The sequence below is a fragment of the Zalophus californianus genome, chromosome 6 (genome assembly GCF_009762305.2).
Source record: "Zalophus californianus isolate mZalCal1 chromosome 6, mZalCal1.pri.v2, whole genome shotgun sequence".
NCBI lineage: Eukaryota > Metazoa > Chordata > Mammalia > Carnivora > Otariidae > Zalophus > Zalophus californianus.
The window spans coordinates 123,995,427-124,013,151 of NC_045600.1; the positions used below are offsets into that span (position 1 = coordinate 123,995,427).

The window sequence follows — 17,725 nt, forward strand, 5'->3', positions numbered from 1 at the left end:
AAACAATAAGAAAATACAATTAAAGTGGTTGATTAAGACATTAATACACAAAATCAACTATATTCCTATACATCCAGTTAGCAAATAAAATGGAAGAAATATCCCATTGAAAATGGTAGCCAAATCGTAAACTATCTAGAACTAGACAAGAAATTCATAGGACCTATCTGAACAAAACCATAAAAATCTACCAAGCAGCGTAAGATAAGATTTGAACACAAGCCTAGGCTGCAGCACTCTTGAATAGGAAGACTCATATAAATTCACTGTGACTTCAATGAGGGAGACAAACCATGAGACTCTTAACTATAGGAAACAAACTGAGGGTTGCTGGAGGGGAAGTGGGTGGGAGATGGAGTTACTGGGTGATGGGCACTAGGGGGGGCACATGATGTGGTGAGCACTGGGTGCTATATGCAACTGATGAATCACTGAACTCTACATCTGAAACTAATGATGTACTATATGTTGGCTAATTGAATTTAAATTAAAAATATATGTATGGGAGAGGGAAATAGAGAAGAGAGAGGAAGGGGGGGAAGGGAGAGGCAAAAAAGTGTTAAGGGGATGGTTAACTTGAAAATATTAATATATGAATATTTGATATTAACATGAATAAAGCTTCCAGAAATGAAAGGCATTCACAGAGAGACAAACCAATAAGTATAAATAGCCCCAAAACACTTAACAGGAATTTAGTTTACAAACAGGGAGCCATTCTGAACAAAATGGGGAAAAGACTAACTGTATTATAGGGATACACTATTATATATTTTGTTGGCACAACTGACCATTTGGAGAGAAAAAAATTTCATTTTTACCTTCATTTCCTGCAGTAAATGAATTCCAGGGAGTTAGAAGATGTAAGCAAATGAAACCATAAAAATTTAGAAAAAAATATGAGTAAATTTATTTATAATCTCAGAATGGGGAAAGGCCTTTTAGAACTGGAAACAAATCCCAGGATCTACCAAGGCAGATATGGATAAATTGACAACATAAAACTCTAAACCTTCTATATGCTAAGAAATAAATCAATAAATAACATCAAAAGACAATAAACAAAAATATTTTCTAAACAAATAAGAATATTTTCAAGATATAAGACAGGGAAGTTCCAAAGTACACAGGCTAAAATTAATTAAGAAAAAGCCAAATAACCCAAAATTATGTAAAGGACATAAATTTACAAAAATTGAAATTTCTAAAAAATATCTGAAAAATACTTAACTTCATTCATAATAAAATGAACTAAATCAGAATAACATTGCAATATAATTTTTACCAGATTGGAAAAAAATATATATGAAGTTTAATAATACCCAGTACTGAGAAAGTTGAGAAACCTGCCTTTTCTTTATATTCTTGGTAGGTATATCCATTGATCGGTGTTTGGAGGGTAATCTGGCAATATCTACCAAAATGTTAAATGCCTTAAATCCAGCAATTCCCATTTCCCACTTAGAATTTATACCAAGATATGGTCAAAAATGTATCCTAAACTATAAATCAAGGTTGCTAACTACAGATTTGTGTATAAAAATAAAAACTGGAAATACTCTATATGTTCACTAATAGATTAACCAAAGAAATTATATCCACCAAGACAATGGAATGCTAAGCAGCTATTAAGAAGAATGAGGTAGATCTTTATATGTTGTTATGGAAAGATGAAATACTAATCGCAGAAAGCAAAGTGCAGAGTGCTGTGCATATCATGAGTGGTAGCAAAGGAGTCTCTCTCCACGCCCCCTTCCTCCCCCTCCTGGCCTCCCTCCCTTTCATTTTCTTCCTTTCTGGAAATGTCCCCCAGCCCTCAGAAGCTCATTCACCAGTGGTCTCTGTAGTTATCCATGCCTTTCTTACTACATGTGCATCTTTTCCTTATTATTACTTTTTAAATGGCAGAGTATTAGTCGAATGGTCAACATATAAACTACTTTTGTTTGCTTTTTTATGTTTTTCTGTATAAAATACAAAATCAAAAAAGTTTTTTTTTCTAAGCAAAAGTGTTATGGGGTTAATTTTCAGGTAGCAATAAGAAATGAAGCATTCTCTGATATATCAAAACACTTCTACTTGTGTCTACAATAGAAAAAAGAGAGAGAGAAAGAAAAGATTGTGCATTGTTCATCCATCCCATGTAGAATGGCTGAACTCCGAGGACAACCTTGCTCCAAATGGCGTGATATTAGCTAGAATGCGCTTACTTATCAACCTTCTTGTCCTAAACAAGGTGTCCCCCTGCAGCTGCACACTCAGCGCTCACACACCCCCACACATGGAGCATGCACAAGCCTCCATTCTCCTCAGTGCAAACAAATCCATGTGCATTACCCAGAAATGAGTGAAATAAATGGCCGGAGAAAGGTATGCAATTTCTTTTGCTCTGAAAATCTAATCTTCTCCCCATAATATACCCATCTCAGGGGTTAGAAGCAAATTAAAGATCCCCAGGAGCTCAAAGCCTTCTGCAGTTTTGGGCTCGGATCTGTTACTAGACGAAACAACAGAACAGGAGAGATTTTGTTGTCTCCCTCTGACCGCATTAAAAAAAGGAGAACAGGAACAGGCAGGGTGACCATTGTCAGCTAGATAATGTAAGTGGAGAACTGTGTCATCACACAGGTTTAAAATGAAAGTTTCCCTTGCTTTCAAAATGCTTATCTCCAGGGAATCTACCTGTTTGAGCCACCTTTCTGGGCTAACGCTGGGGTCATTGAGCTGTGGGAAAGCAGATCCCTAAATGCCAGAGACTGGAGTTACTGGGTGTGTAGCCACCCTCAGCCCGTCAGCCCCTCCTGCTGACTTCCACTGGCCTTGTGTCCAGGAAAGCTACTGGCCACATCATCCCCTTTCCTGCCATACAAGGAACCAGAAGAGGTCCCAGATCCTGATCTTTGGCCTTGAGACATAAGGAAAAGCCTAGCATACTTTCACTTTATGTTGTGCATTTGTACGGACCCACAGGTTTCTAAGACTAATCTCTAGTACACGAGAAACATTTAATGCATTATTAAACACACACACACACACACACACACCACACACCACACACAGCTGGCTTAATTTAACTTTAGCTATTACATTGGGCTGGTAATTCTAATAGAACTCTATTTGTCCTTTGGGTTTTTCAGAATAGAGCAAACTCCACTCCCCAATGTCTGAGGGCAGCACAGGAAGTTTGGGAGTCACCTTGTATCTACAGAAATCCCCCTAACTTGTGCGGGTCTGGTCCTAGTTCAGAATCAACCACACCGTGTACCTCCTGATTCCCACCACAGGGTAGGTTGGCAGAAATCAAGCTGGTAAAAGCATAATTTACAAGACCAACTATGTCTCTCTCTCTGTTATAAAACGTAGGAACAGTGTAAAATTGTTTCTCCCTACCATCTTTGGCAGAGAAAAATAAAACCTGAATCACGGAAAAACCAGCAGTTAGGTTTTTAGTTTTAGTTGTGTGTCCTTTTACCAATTATTTGAATGGATCTAGTGAGTGTGGTTTATTACTATTATTATTACTTTCAATCTAGGTTTGTAAAGAGGCAAAAGCTTATGTTGAAGTTTCAGTAGGTCTTCTTGGCAAGTGACATGCACGCATGCAAAACCAACTGTACAGGCCTCCCCTGGCCGTCCTGAGCCACCCTCACCTCTCTGAAGGGCTCACCAGGCATTCGGAAATGGGCAAAATGACCTCTCAGTGGTCCTGGTGACCCTAAGGATGTTCCAAGAATATCAAGCAGCCCATCTGAGAGGATTAAACAAAACCGTGCGGAGATCCTATTACGGAAAGTAACAAGGAAACTATAACGGACATGACTGGCAGCGAGCGCTACGGGTACATCAGCGTCCTCACGTCGAGTATGGCTGTGGGATTAGCACCCCAAGTTCTCCCCAAGCCAACGGCATCGCTCATCTGTGCGTTTCCTACATGCTGGGAACCCGGACCAGGTTAAGCGAAGTCTTTGGACACAGCCTCGACGAAGTTTGGAGCTGACATCAGGATGCCGATAGTGCAGATGATGGTGAAGACGGAGAAGGCCATGAGACACAGGCGGTCCACCACGCAGGCCGCTCAAATTTCCACTCACTGCAGATGGCCTCGCTCTCGTCCTGACAGCGGAAGCGGTTGGCGATGTAGCGGACCTCCTCCAGGATCTTGGCCAGATCCGGGTCCCCCTCGGAGGGCTGCCCGCCGTGCAGGAGATGCTCGTCGTGCGTGGGGGAGCAGGCCATGCGGCCGCACACGACGCCCGAGTCGGGGGTGGGGGCGCAGTGCACAGCGTCCAGGCCGCGGAAGCCGATGTAGAGCAGGTTGCCGTTGGTGGTGGGCGGTGCCGCCACTGCGCTCATGTCCACACTGGCCAGGCTGCAGCGGCGCGGCTTGTGCTGGCATGCCGGCCTCACCTTGTCCTCCCCCGGCCTCTTCATGCGCAGGAACCACGCGCACCAGTTCAGAAGGATGACTCTGGTCTGGGGAGACGACAGGGCGGTTAGGAGTGGGCGGAAGCGAGCATCAGCGGGCCCCGATCCCAGCCCTACTTGGGGGACCCTGGGGGAGACAGGCCCCCACTCCTTCCCAGGTGAGTTTACACAGGCAGGCACGTGTTGCAGTGGCTGAGTCAAATGTGAGACCAGAATAAACCAATGCAGAAAGTCACCCTGGGAATAAGCGGAATTCTGTGGCTGACACACTGCCTTCTCTGGGCAGACAGGCATGTGGGAGGAGAGCCCTGTCTCGGAAAGAGCCCTGCCTGAGCTGCATGAACAAGAGAAGTCACTTTCCCTCTCCAGTCTTTCCTCATCTGTCACTAGCGACCATCATACTCAACTGCCCGTGAGACACCCCAGTGCCATGGTGGACTTGCAAGGGCACACCCCTGGAGATTTTTAAAATTTTCAAGGACAGCCCTGTGACACCTATCAGATGCTGCATGAACCCCTAGTCTGAAGCAGTTCCAACTAGAACATTGGGTTCCTTGCAATGATGGCATATCCTTGCAAAGCAGGTTTCTGTTGTCCTGACGAAAAGCAAGTGCCAAGACAGTCAAAGTGGAACAGAAAATGGGGGCACTATGCTCCTAAGATTTGAAAGGGTGTGCTGCCAACAGGTGCCTAGGGGTCAGGGCATAAATACTTAAGTTGTTTTGACCGATGTAATAAAGAGCCATTAGGTATTTCTTTTGCCCTAGGGGCTGTGAAAAAAATCCCTGAGACACTAAAGGTGCTGTGAACCAGGGAAGTTTAGGAACCGCTAACCTAATTCGCTAGGCTGAAGTGAAAACTGAGTATGATGATGTGCAGGAAAGTACTTGGACTTTCTTTAAAGGGCCATACAATAAAGTCCATAAGGTCTCTGTTGCAGCTACTTGGCTGTGTTAATAAAGTACAAAATAGTCATAGAAAGCATGTAAAGAAATAAGCGTGTCTTTTTTCTAAAAACATTTTATTTGCAAAAGCAGCTGGTAGGCCAGATTTGACTACTGGAGCCATAGTTTGCTGACCTCTGGTTTAAAGTGTTTTATCAACATATATTGCCTACATGCATAGACGATGCTGGAGAAAAATCATGGAGATTTCTTGTTTTTCCCTCTAATGAAAAGAAGGAGCCATGTGAAACCTCAGTCCAGGTTAGAAAAATTCTTGGAAGCCTATTTAGACAAGTATATGAAAAGTGGGCCCTTTCCCTGAGATTATCCAGATACTGATTTTAATTTTGGTTTATGACTGTGGGTGAATTCCATCAGCAACATAACAGGTTATGTTTCCCATCTGTAAGTACAGGCAGTAAGTTCTGAAGGTCATGTCTGTAGTACTTTTTATGGCATCTTATCAGAGATAACAGCAGTAGACCAGTTTGGAGACAGGCAATGAAAAGAATAAGAAGGCATAAGAGCAGATTCACTGCAGATGTAAAGAAAAATCTTTGCTCAGAGCAGACAGCACTCTATATATCCTGCCCATACCCTATGGACAAACCTGCAGAGCCTGGAAAAGCCTGTCTGCATACCCTGGAGGGTTTTCCATGATTAGTAGAGAGCAGGGACACATGGTCCCACGTGAATCTGCAGGTCAGTCTGGCCCCCCACAGAAGGCTCATAAGACATGCCAGCTCAATTGGGCCTCTCAGGGGCTCTGTGAAGTGAGTATAATTCCCCCCAGCCATTTTACAGATAAAGAAACTGAGGCTTCAAGGAGGCTAATAAATTGGCTCAAGGTCACACAGTAAAGCAAGTCACCTATGTGTTTAGGCTTCCACAGCTCATCTGTAAAAGGGTCTACAAAGTCTTCTTCAAAACTCCTGTGACTTTAGCCCAACCCCCACTTCGAAGGCACTGGAAAGACTGGACCAGAGCTCAAGGGAATGCACTGGGCAATGAGTGCTTCCAAACCCAGCGACAGCTGTACACATGGAGTGTGTATGTGTGTGTTGTGTGTGTGTGTGTGTGTTGGGCGGGGGGCGGGCTGTGCCTACCCCGGAGCACATCTCAAGCTACTGTGACCCACACTCCCAAGTCTGTTTTGAATTCCAAGGCCTGAATCATTCGCTTTCGAAGCTAAAGCATCTCAAAAGATGAAATTATCCTCTTGGCACTCATCCAACTGTGCTCATGACCTCTTCTGTTAGGTTAGGGTCTTGTGTCTGGCTGCGTAAATGTCACATAATGCCAGGGCACCGGCAGTATCTTCTTCATAGCAACACATCATAATAAAAGTTCCTTGGAGGCTGTTTATTTTTTAAATACACACAGAAAGAAAGAAAAATGCAGGAGGCTTTATAAATTGAAAGCAAGAGATATAAGCTTCATATTTCATTTGCAGCCATTGGTTTTAACATACTCCTGTGCTGAGAGGTGAATAATTAACATAGGCTCGTAATTAAGATTTTTTTCTGGACAGTAAAGTACTACCAGGTCATTAAAAATGGTTTTGTGTCTTCACGTCTTAAACAGAAGAAATAATAATATGCGTTTTGAGTCTTACATTTGCATAAATAAACACTTGAAGGATAATGGAGAAATTGCTTAAAATGGCTATCAGTATTGGTGGTGGAAGCACAGTGAGGGGCAGGAACGAGAGCAGGATTTCCTACGGTAGGATTTTACTTTGATTTTGACGTCCGGAACATGTGAATGTATTACCTATTTCAAATGAAAGGAGGGTAGCCAGAGAGTGTATCAGGGTTCTAAAAGTCAGATGGCAATGTAGGTGACTATGTGCAAATGTGTCCAGATTTTAATGAGGGGACCTTCTCAAAACAGCCCAGGGACCACAGTGACGTGAATGTGTGGGGGACAGCACCACTTCTGGGAGCTCACTCCATTGCTATGAGAGAAAGTCATTATTAGTGTACAGATTTGCAGTGGAAAAGAACCCAAGAGGACACAGTAACTTGGTAGAGTCAATTTTTTTTTTTAAATTGGTCTTTCCTAAGTTCACTTCTGGGTAACTGTAAATTATTGCACAATGAATATCTTTAGAAGGCCTGGGAACTCTCTCTTCTCGGAGGTTAACAAAAAGCACCTACTTCTTGCACCTGTATTTAGCATGTTGCGGAGTCTTAGACCGCCTTCTGAACTTGGATGCAGAGTTACGGGTCTCCAAAGAAAACAGGCTTGTTTTGACAGGAGAGGGCTCCTTTAGAACCTGCTGTCTGTAGGCCATGCTCTTGGGACAAGAACACTGGAAGGTTTGCAGGGCCCGAGGAAGACTCAATCCCTCCCCTGGCCTTGGATGTTGTCACGCTGTTCTCACACAGGTGAGAAAAAATTTGGCCCTCATCAAGGTTTCTTGAGTGTTAGGTGAGGCTGGGCACACAGCTTCAGATCCTGGACTCCGAAGGGCACAGCATGGGTAAGCATCTGCCCACGTCCCAGTGCACGGGGCTAAGCAGGTGCTGGGAAGGGGTGGTGTGCCCCGGGGCTGACACAACAGGCTGTTACATTGTGTATCTTTCATCCTTTTGCTTTTATCCTAGCCCCCTTCCCCACTGCTAACTACTGACCTGTATTTTAGAGGCCTGTGGTAAGATTACATTCCTACGTGTATTGCCTACACGAATTATTACATGGCTCACTCTCTCTCACCATTTTGGCTCCTCATTCTGTTTGGAAGATCCAACCACATGGCTGGGTGCTTATCTCATCCGTTGCTTCCAACCACTGTACTGTTCTCCATAGAGTACGTACAAAAAGCAGTTTTAGAAATACTCTGGTAGCAAATGTACAGAGCGGTCAGTGTGTGGGCCGTGTTCTGGAATGTCAGATTGCAGGAACAGTGCCATGGGACCCTGCGAGCATGCTCACTGTAGTGGTCCAGAGATAATGCAATAGTGCAGACAGGTGAGGAGGTATGAGAAACATGGCTGTGTTGAGGAACACTAGCTGTTTTTAGGACTTTTAACATAGATAATTCATCTGTGGAGTCACCCCTGGCGAAGGCCCCCAACTCCCCATGGTGAAGGGCAGGAGGAACGCACCCACTTGGGCATCTTGCCGCCGTCGGGGTCGTGGTGGTGGTACTGCAGCACGATCACCGTCACGACCACAGAGAGGCCCACGATGATCATGGTGCTGGCAAAGTACTGGGCTGCAGAGACAAGAGACGCAGGTTGAGCCCCGGGCCCTCCACAACACAAGCATCGCAGCGTGGCAGGCAGACCCAGACGGCGCTCTCTGATCACCTGCAAGCAGGTGGCGAAGCCTAGAGCAGGGCAGGGCTGTCTCCAGGCCGGCAGACCTGCACCGCCCCCCCGCCTCCAGCCCACAGTCCCGGCAGGCAGAGGTCAGCGCAGAGCATGGACACCTGCTTTCCCATCCACGCAAGCTGCCTGGCCAGGCTGCCTGCACTCCTGTGAACTCCATCGGCCTCTTCCTCCAGTGAGGGTTAACAGTGCCTCACAGGATGCTGATTCGGTTGTTCTCAGGAGAAAGGCTGCGGACTGTTATGGGACCTGAGAACACTGGGGTAGCGAGGGTCTGGTCCCCACCATGATAACTGCAGGCCAGGGACATGCTGGGGTGGGCAAATCTGGCATCACTGGTGGGGTACCTAGTATTAGTGTGGAAGATGAGTCTGCTTCCATCTAATGAGAGATAGGAGGAGGTGCCAGTTGTCTGAGGAAGACGGGAAAGACATTGACTTTCCCGGCTAAGAAGCTTCAGCTCCAATGGGCAAGGATGAATTTCTCCACCCTGGCCCAGGTGAGAAGAAGCATGGAGCATCCGAAACAGCTCTCCCTAACCCACTGCCCCTGTCCATGAGTTCAGACATCTATGAGTTTAGATAGGCTACTCAGCCTGCCTGGGCCTCAGGTTCTTCACAAGTATAACAGGGATGGCAATGCCTTCTTTTGCAGGGTTGGTGCAGGAATTAGCAAGTATATGAGCCAAGAATCTAGAAGAAAGCCTGGCAAAGGGAAGACATTCCTTGATTGGCAACTCCAGTTATTAAACCTTTGGTGTGGCTTTCAGCTCAAGGGGGCTGATCTCTAAGCAGAGAACATCCTGGTGCAGAGGCTAAGTGCATGGCCACACACCTGGTTAAGAACACCTCCTTCTCTCCAGGCAGGAAAGAACTCACTGCCCCACTGTGAGAAGCTTCCAGAGATGGACGTTTGAGACTTCAAGTTAGCACCAGGGACCTCTAAGAAGGGGAAGGAAGGTGAACAAAACTGTGACTGCTATGGGCTGAGTTGTGGCCTCCTAAAATTTAGATGTTGAAGCTCTAGCCCCTGGTATCTCAGAATAGGACTGTATTTGAAGACAGGGCCTTTAAAGAGAGGGGCTTAAGTTAAAATGGGGTCCTTAGAGTGGGACATGCCCCAATCTGACTGGTGTCCTTATAAGAGGGGAACTTTGCACACACAAGGGGGTACCTGGGATGCACCCAGACAGGAAAGACCATGTGAGGGCACAGCAAGAGGGTGGTCATCCACAAGGCAGACAGAGAGGCCTCAGTAGATATCAAACCTGCCAGCACCTTGGTCTTGACTTCCAACCTCCAGAACTCTAAGCAAATACTTTTCTGTTCTGTAGGCACCCGGTCTGTGGAATTTTACTGTAGCAGCCCTAGCCGACCAAGACAATGACCTGTGGAGGTATCCAGGGTCAGAGGATCCCACAGCTGAAATCTCAACAACAGAGGTCAGAAGCCAATAGCATCCCATCTTTCTAGACATGGGCTATGCATCAACCATGCCTTTTCCCCACCAGTCCATCAGTCAAGGCAGGGCTGCCCATTGCCCCACAGAGGGTGCTTCCTGTTGCAAGGCTCTACTGAAAGCATTGTGCTGGAAGGTAGGAAGAGTGGGTCAGACCGTCAAGGTGAAACATGGTTCCTTGCCCTCTGGATGGTAGTGAGAGAACTAGGAACACCCACAAAGGCTTTTCATACCAATACTGTCTCTCTGGCCAAAAGATTACACATTAAGGGAACAAAGAAGAGCTTTGGGAGTATCTGTGTAAGAGAAATAGGCTCCCCTACTCCTATCCTCCCTTGTTAACTACACAGGGTGGCCCTCCAGTGGCCTGGGCCAACAGGAATAATCATAGACTCCATTCCTCTTTCTGAACTCCATCACCAAACCGGAGGAGTGATTCTCATATTAAACCAAATATCTACTATCAGACTGTTTGCTTTCCATTCCCAAACTGGCCTGGGGCTCTGGTTCCCTGACCAGTAACAGAGCCCTGGCTGTGGTGGCGAGAGTACCAGATCCTGACCGCTAGACCGCCGAGCACCCTGTGCACACTCCTGCTTATTCCAATCCAGGGAGGCGCACAGGCACAAGGGATGTTCTCTCCTGTTTCTGTCATCCTGCCTTGGGCAGAAGGTCATACCTTATATCTGTCTTGGCTAAAACATATTTGTCCTGTTTACATTTCCTCACAAGCTTTAATTTTATCCAGAGATGTCGAGGTATCTCGGGAAACGATGGCCAAGTGTTAAAATGTGAGCTCCTCCCATTTTGACAAAAGATTTGTGGAAGAACAATGACTCAAAGCTAAAGTTAACAAATCTCTGATGGTACAATCTCTGGCTGCGTAACAAGTGTGAGGGGGAGAACGGTGGGAGGAAGGGTGCGTTTCTGCAACTTCAAGCCAAACCACAAAGCTCGACTCCCCACACTCCCCCTACATGTGCCCAGATGAGGAGAGGCCATGGGCCACTCGAACAGGTACAGAAAGTCACTCCTCCTGGGGCCATGTGGCTCTCCAGGGCCCTCTCTAAGCCCGTGTCTTCAAGAGAGGCCTGACACTTGCTTACCTATCAAGGGCACCGAGTCGGATGTCGCAGGCATGATCTCAGCCACCAGCAACATGAAGACAGTAAGAGAGAGTAAAACCGTTATCCCTGAAACATAAACACAGCAGTGCCTGAGACAGAAGAGGTGATAAGGCCTCAAGTCCATTAACTGTGCCTTATCGGAGATTCAAAGAGCTCGGGAGGTGCAGGGGAAGGGGCGGTGACATCCTGAAACCCAGTGCAGGGTTCTCTGTATGTAGGGGCATGGCCATTTTTCTGGGAGTCCCAGATGGAGGTAAGCTTAGGAGCCAGAACTGTAGAACAACAATACAAAATGAATTACTGAACCTAACACAAGTATCTCTCATTTTCTTAATTACATTAGGATTGAGAGGTAGTTACATATAGCAGGGGAAAAAAACATGCAATCTTAAGACCTGACTTTTGGTCTTGACTTTGCTACTTACTACCTGTGTGACCGTGGATAAGTCACTTAACGTGCCTAAGCCTTGCTGTCAGAAGATAGAGGTTTAAGGACGATTTCTACATGTACTAAATATGACCTTTAATAACTCTTTAAGATGTTGAGAAATTCATTTCACCATTCTAAGTCTTATCCTTATCTTCCTGTTGGATGATCATAAGGAATTACCCTGTGTACCGCAATATACAGATGCAAACTGATACTAAACTAACTAAACTGTTTCCTGTCCATAACAAATGCTGGCCAGTTGCCCCCAAGGAACAGGATGGGGTGGCAGGAGAAGAGAAAGTAAGGCCCCTCAGGACAGAACCCAGTGGTCTCTTCCTGGGCATTCCTACCTTCTGTGGAGGAGCAGAGGATATTACAGATTTTCAGGAGGGCATTGGGCATCTAGCATGAAGCCTAACTCAGGAGCCTTTGGTGTTGGGGAGATGCCCTGGGCTGGGAGGTCAGTGTGTGATGCACCAAGCAGGCTCTGCAACATCTCTGCACCCAGAGCCGTGACATGTCCTGCACCGTCCACAGGGATCCCTACAGAGCTGACCTCAAGGCAAGGCCCTCCCATCCTGTCTCAGACTCCTGCCCAAGATCAGGACACTTACCCAGGGAAATTTTCTCCCTGAATCTGCAGGGAGCAAGAAGACGAGGAGGGCCAGCGCAGAGATGAGCACACAGGGGATGAGCAGATTGAGGCCATAGTAGAGGGTCCTGCGGCGAATGGTCACTGTGAAGGTGACGTCTGGGTAGGGCTCTTTGCAGCACTCATAGAACTTCTCACTCCGCTTGCCTGGGATTCCTCCATGAGCAACAGGGAAAAGGAACAGTGTCTGAATAAAATTATCCTGCTTGTTTATTTTAATGAGTATATCATACAAATAACCATGGAGTTTGCTAAGTGCTAAAAAAACAAAAAAAAAAACTGGGTCATCAGTGTTTGCATAAACTCTGGTATGTTAGAGTTGTGCAGGAATATCTTAGTGATAATGGAACAAACTGGGAGAATTTTTTTAATGGATTGAAACTAGATGTGTATATGGTAAATGTTTGTGTCCCTCTCAATATTCCTATGTTGAAACGCTAATGCCCACAGTGATGACATTTGGAGATGGGACCTTTGGAATGGGATTATTGCCCTTACACAAGAGGCCCAGAGAACTCCTTAGTCTCTGCGATGTAAGAATACGGCCAGCTATGAACCAGGAAGCAAGCCCTCAGGAGACACTGGATCTGCCTTGATCGTGGACTTGATCTTGGACTTCCCAGCCTCCAGAACTGTGATAAATAAACTTCTGCTGTTTATAAGAGACCCAGTCTATGGCATTCTGTTTTAGCAGCCTGAAGGGACTAAGACACCATGATTATAAATAATACATTATGAGCTTTACAACATTATAAATGTAATTATTGTTTTTCTATTTAAAATCATCAAATATAGGTTCTCATGAACTGCAATTTGCTATCCAACCTGATTTTAGGAATGGAGCAGATTCGAAAAATATAGGGATGCCTATACTATAGCACTGACTTGTTTAAATAGCTGCACGTTTTCTTGGAAAGTGTTGGATTTTCTAATTGTTTTTTATTTCTTACTGTATAGCTCTCAGTAAATTATAGAGATTGCTGCAGGGTTCAATAAATGCTCACACTGAAAAGCAGAGTGGCAAGTCCCAAACTTTCAAAGCCAGCACAGGAATAAAAAGTGGCTTTCTACGAGGCTGGTAGCCTCATATCTTTGCTGGGCTTACCCACAAGGTCCCATTCTCCGTTTGGGATATAGCCGCTGATATCTGCCTCTTGCATCTGTAGATCCAAGGACCACCCTCCGTAAGACCAGGACCCAAACTTCAGTTTGCACTGCTGCACATCAAAGGGGAACCAGCGCACGTCGATGTAGCAGGAGCTCTTGAATATGCCTATATGGGCAAAAAAACAGTCAGAAAACCGAAATGGAAGGGGACCAAGCTGGGCTTTAAATACACAGCAGTCTCACACTGCTGGTGGAAAGCAAACTGGTGCTGTCATTATGAAAACAGTATGGAGATTCCTAAAAATATTAAAAATAGAACTACTATATGATCCAGTGACCCCACTTTTGGGTATATATCCAAAGGAAACAAAATCATTATCTGGAAGAGATATCTGCACCCCCATATTCATCATGTTCACGGCAGCATTATTTGCAATAGCTGAAGAATGGAAACAAGCTAACTATCCATCGAAGGATGAAAGAAAAAAGAAAAAGATGATCAAATCATACACACACGCAAAACACATACACACACAATGGAATACTATTCAGCCTTAGGAAAGATGGAAATCCTGCCATTTGCAATAACATGGATGAACGTGGAGAGCATTATGCTAACTGAAATAAGCCAGACAAAGAAATACTGTATGATCTCACTTACATGTGGATTTTGAAAAAAAAAAAAAAAGCTGAACTCATAGGAACAGTGAGTTGCCAGGGGCTGGGGGAGGTGGGGAAATGGACTGTCCAGGGGTACGAACTTTCATTTACAAGGGCAGTAAGTTCAGAGGATCTAATGTACAGCATGGTGACTCTAGTTAATAATACTGTATACTTGAAATTTGCTAAGAGAGTAGATCTTAAACATTCCCACAGAAAGCAAAACAAAACCCAACCATGTAAGGTGATGGATGTGTTAACTTGAGTGTGAAAGTCATTTTACAATGTATGTGTATATTAAGTCATCATGTTGTACACCTCATTACATTTTCATTTATCAACCATACTTCAATAAAGATGGAAAAAAATTGAAATAATCATAACTAAATAAATAAATAAACACAGAGCTATCTATCCCTTGGGTCTCTAACCTCGTATGCTGTTCACAATATGCAGTGACTCTTCTTCCTGGAAAGGGTTGGTGAGTTAAATGATACATTATTTTTGATGTTCAGCATGTCTTTTTGATCAGTGTCTCATGCACCCATTGTTCTGGCCCACCTGTGTTCCCTTCAAGAAGTGGAGACGTAGGCTCCTGGGTCTCTAGACTTGAGTGCAACCAGAGAGTTCTTCACCCCCTCCTCCTCCTCCAAACTACAGCTAGACCTGTCCAGAATAAGCTTTTTTTTTTTTTGAAAAATCTCTAGAAAGGAAGCTCAGCTGAAGCTCCACTGTCTTTTTAAAATTCACAGACAACACCATCATGCTCTGTTGAAGACAATTCTTAAGGATTTCTGGGCAAAGAATTAGAAGTTCTGTAAACTTGCTCCTACCATGTCTATGCATCTTCAAACTCTAATAGGAGAAAAGTAAAGAATGTACAAAACAATGCCAGAAAAACTGATAAAAATGATGAACGGTTTAGAAGCAGAATATAAAAGGGATGTGTGTGTGTGTGTGTGTGTGTGTGTGTGTGTGTGTGTGTGTGTGTGTGTGTCTGGTGAGGAGCAGGGTGGGCATTTCCTTAGGTTAAAAATTGAGAAAAAAAAAATACTGGGGCACCTGGGTGGCTCAGTCAGTTAAGCATCTGCCTTCAGCTCAAGTCATGATCCCCAGGGTCCTGGGATCGAGCCCCGAGTCGGGCTCCCTGCTCAGCAGTGAGTTTGCTTCTCCTTCTCCCTCTGCCCCTTCACATCCCCCGCTCAAGCTCTCTATCAAATGAATAAATACAGTCTTTAAAAAAGTTGAGAAAAATACTTGGTTATCTAGATATATATGTGGAGGATAATTTTAACTAGTTTAGATTTTAGATTAAGAACAAAGGCTGCTAGGTTTAAGTTGAAGACAGTGCTTGGGCACAAGTGGGAGTTTCCACTGAAAAGAGTGACTTCCCCCTAAGACAAGTTGGAGGTGAATTTCTGGCAGGTTATGGAGAGAAGACCAGATAAGCCCCCTCCAGCAATTTATGCCCTGTGCTCTTCCCTGCCCAGAAAAAGGCTTGAGGGCAGTGGAAGGCACAAAGAGCTAAGGGTGCACTCTGTTCCTGGGGACAGGGTCAGAGCTCCATATATTTTTGCTACTAAATTAAAAAAAAAAAATGAATGGAGGAAGGGACTCAGCAGCCTTGCAAACACGAACCCTCACCCCATAACCAAGCTGGGAAAGGATAAAAAAATGTCCTGTCCTCTCAAGTTCCTTTAAGTACCATGTCCAATGTTCATAAGAACACATGGGTGCTGCCCTCCCATTAATGGGAGAGATCTCCCAAAACCCACACTAATTGTGGAAAATGTAACTCTATAACTGAATTATTCCATTTCCATGAAATAGCCAGAGAAAGAAAGTCTCTAGAGATGGAAAGCAGATCAGCGGTGGCCCAGGGCTGGCAGTAAGGGTGGGGATTAACTGCAGAACGGCAAAAGGGATCCTTTCGGGGTGATAAAAAATGTTCTAACCCTAGATTTTGGTAATGGTTGTACAACTGTGAATTTACTAAAAATCACTGAATCGTGTACTTAAAATGGGTGAACTGTATGATATGTAAATTATACAATAAACCTGTTAAAAATAAAAATATGAAATAGAAACATAATTTCATAACCAAGTCTCTATTTCAAATCCTGCACCCAAAACATTTTTTTTTTTTTGCCTGTACTTGGTTGCTTGAACAGAACAGCTTCCCAGATCAGTGTTCCATGACCCCAGGGCACAGGCCTGCTCCCCCAGGCCAGAGAGCTCCACACGGCTCCTGCCAATGTAGGGGAGACTCCCACACTCACAGCACAACACACCCTGTCCTTCCCAGGCTCCTGGGGCCATGAAGGCTGGGACAAACGCAAGAAGCCCCAGAGGGGGCTGCTACACACAGGTGGCTTGGGGCTCAGGCCGCTTCTTGTAGCTAAAATAGCCTCAGCCCTCAAAACAATCTGCAGCACCATATTCTTGTATACCGATGACTGCTGGAGATCATTTTCTAAAATATCCCTCATAATAGAAACTGCAACTCACAGGCTGGGGAAAAAGAATGTATGGGTGTGTGATGGGAGCCTCATCCCGTAGCTTCCATCCCGCAGGGGCCTGCTGTTAGGCAGAAAACATGCTTGGGCTGGGGGAGGGGTGAAGGAACCAGGGAAGGAGCAAGGAAGCCCGAGTTTTCAGATGGAAAACCTGAAAATCTCTGGTTCTTCAGTCTATACAAGCATTATTGGGAAGTATCTGCCTTTGATGGGTTTAATCACTCACACATTCATTTATGAACAGGTGGGCCAGGCACCTGGTTGATTAGTGGTGGTTCTAAGGTGTGTAAACACAGAATCTGCCCACGGGACGCTTCTCATCTGCTAATGAGGAAGAATGTGTAAGTAACAACTAAGAAGACAAAGCCAGTTTTGCTGTGTGCTGTGAAATGAAGATGTGAGACTGGGGTTCACTGCAGCAGAAAGGCAGTGTGTATGTGTGTGAGCGTGTGGGGTATGTGTGGTGTGTGTGTGTGTATGCAGGGGTTGTGGTTGGTGTGTGAATGTGTGCAGGAGGTATGCATGTGGGGTGTATATGTGGTGTGTGTGGAGGATAGCAGGTGTGTGTATATGGTGTGGGGTGTGTGTGTGGTGTGTAGAATATGTGGGGGATGTGGTTGGTGTGTGAATGTGTGTGGATTTGTGGGGGGAGGTATGGATGTGGGGTGTATATGTTGGGGGGGTGTGTGATGTATAATGTGTGTGTATGGTGTGTAATGTGTGTGTCAGGGGGGAGTGGTAGGTATGTGGATATGGTGTGGGGTGTGTGTGTATGGTGTGTAATGTGTGTGTGGGGGGGGAGGAGTGGTAGGTATGTGGATATGGTGTGGGGTGTGTGTGTGTTTATGTTGGTGTTGAGGTGGGAGTTGGCTGCAGATTGCCTGGGACCAGGAAGTTAAACAGTTGCAGGGGGAAATAATCTTGGAAAAGAACATGTGAAAAAATCATCCTAAAGATTTTTAAAACTCTGTTAATATCTGCCTCAAAGCATTAAAATGCAGGTTCCCTATGCTCTGTATTATTCAGTGAGCAGCCCAGGGCCCAATGAATTCAGAGAAATGAGGGGCTGGT

At 45.1% G+C, this 17,725-nt stretch overlaps 1 protein-coding gene across 1 annotated transcript in view; it reads right to left on the reverse strand.

The window, feature by feature from the left end:
• Positions 1-443: 443 nt before the first annotated feature.
• Positions 444-17,725, reverse strand: part of CHRNA7 (cholinergic receptor nicotinic alpha 7 subunit) — a 115,583-nt gene continuing 98,301 nt past the window's right edge. The window contains 6 exon segments of the mRNA XM_035728292.1: positions 444-4,075; positions 4,078-4,473; positions 8,480-8,589; positions 11,269-11,355; positions 12,315-12,527; positions 13,477-13,644. Of these exon segments, the coding sequence (XP_035584185.1) occupies positions 3,953-4,075; positions 4,078-4,473; positions 8,480-8,589; positions 11,269-11,355; positions 12,315-12,527; positions 13,477-13,644 (1,097 nt within the window). The 3' untranslated portion in view covers positions 444-3,952.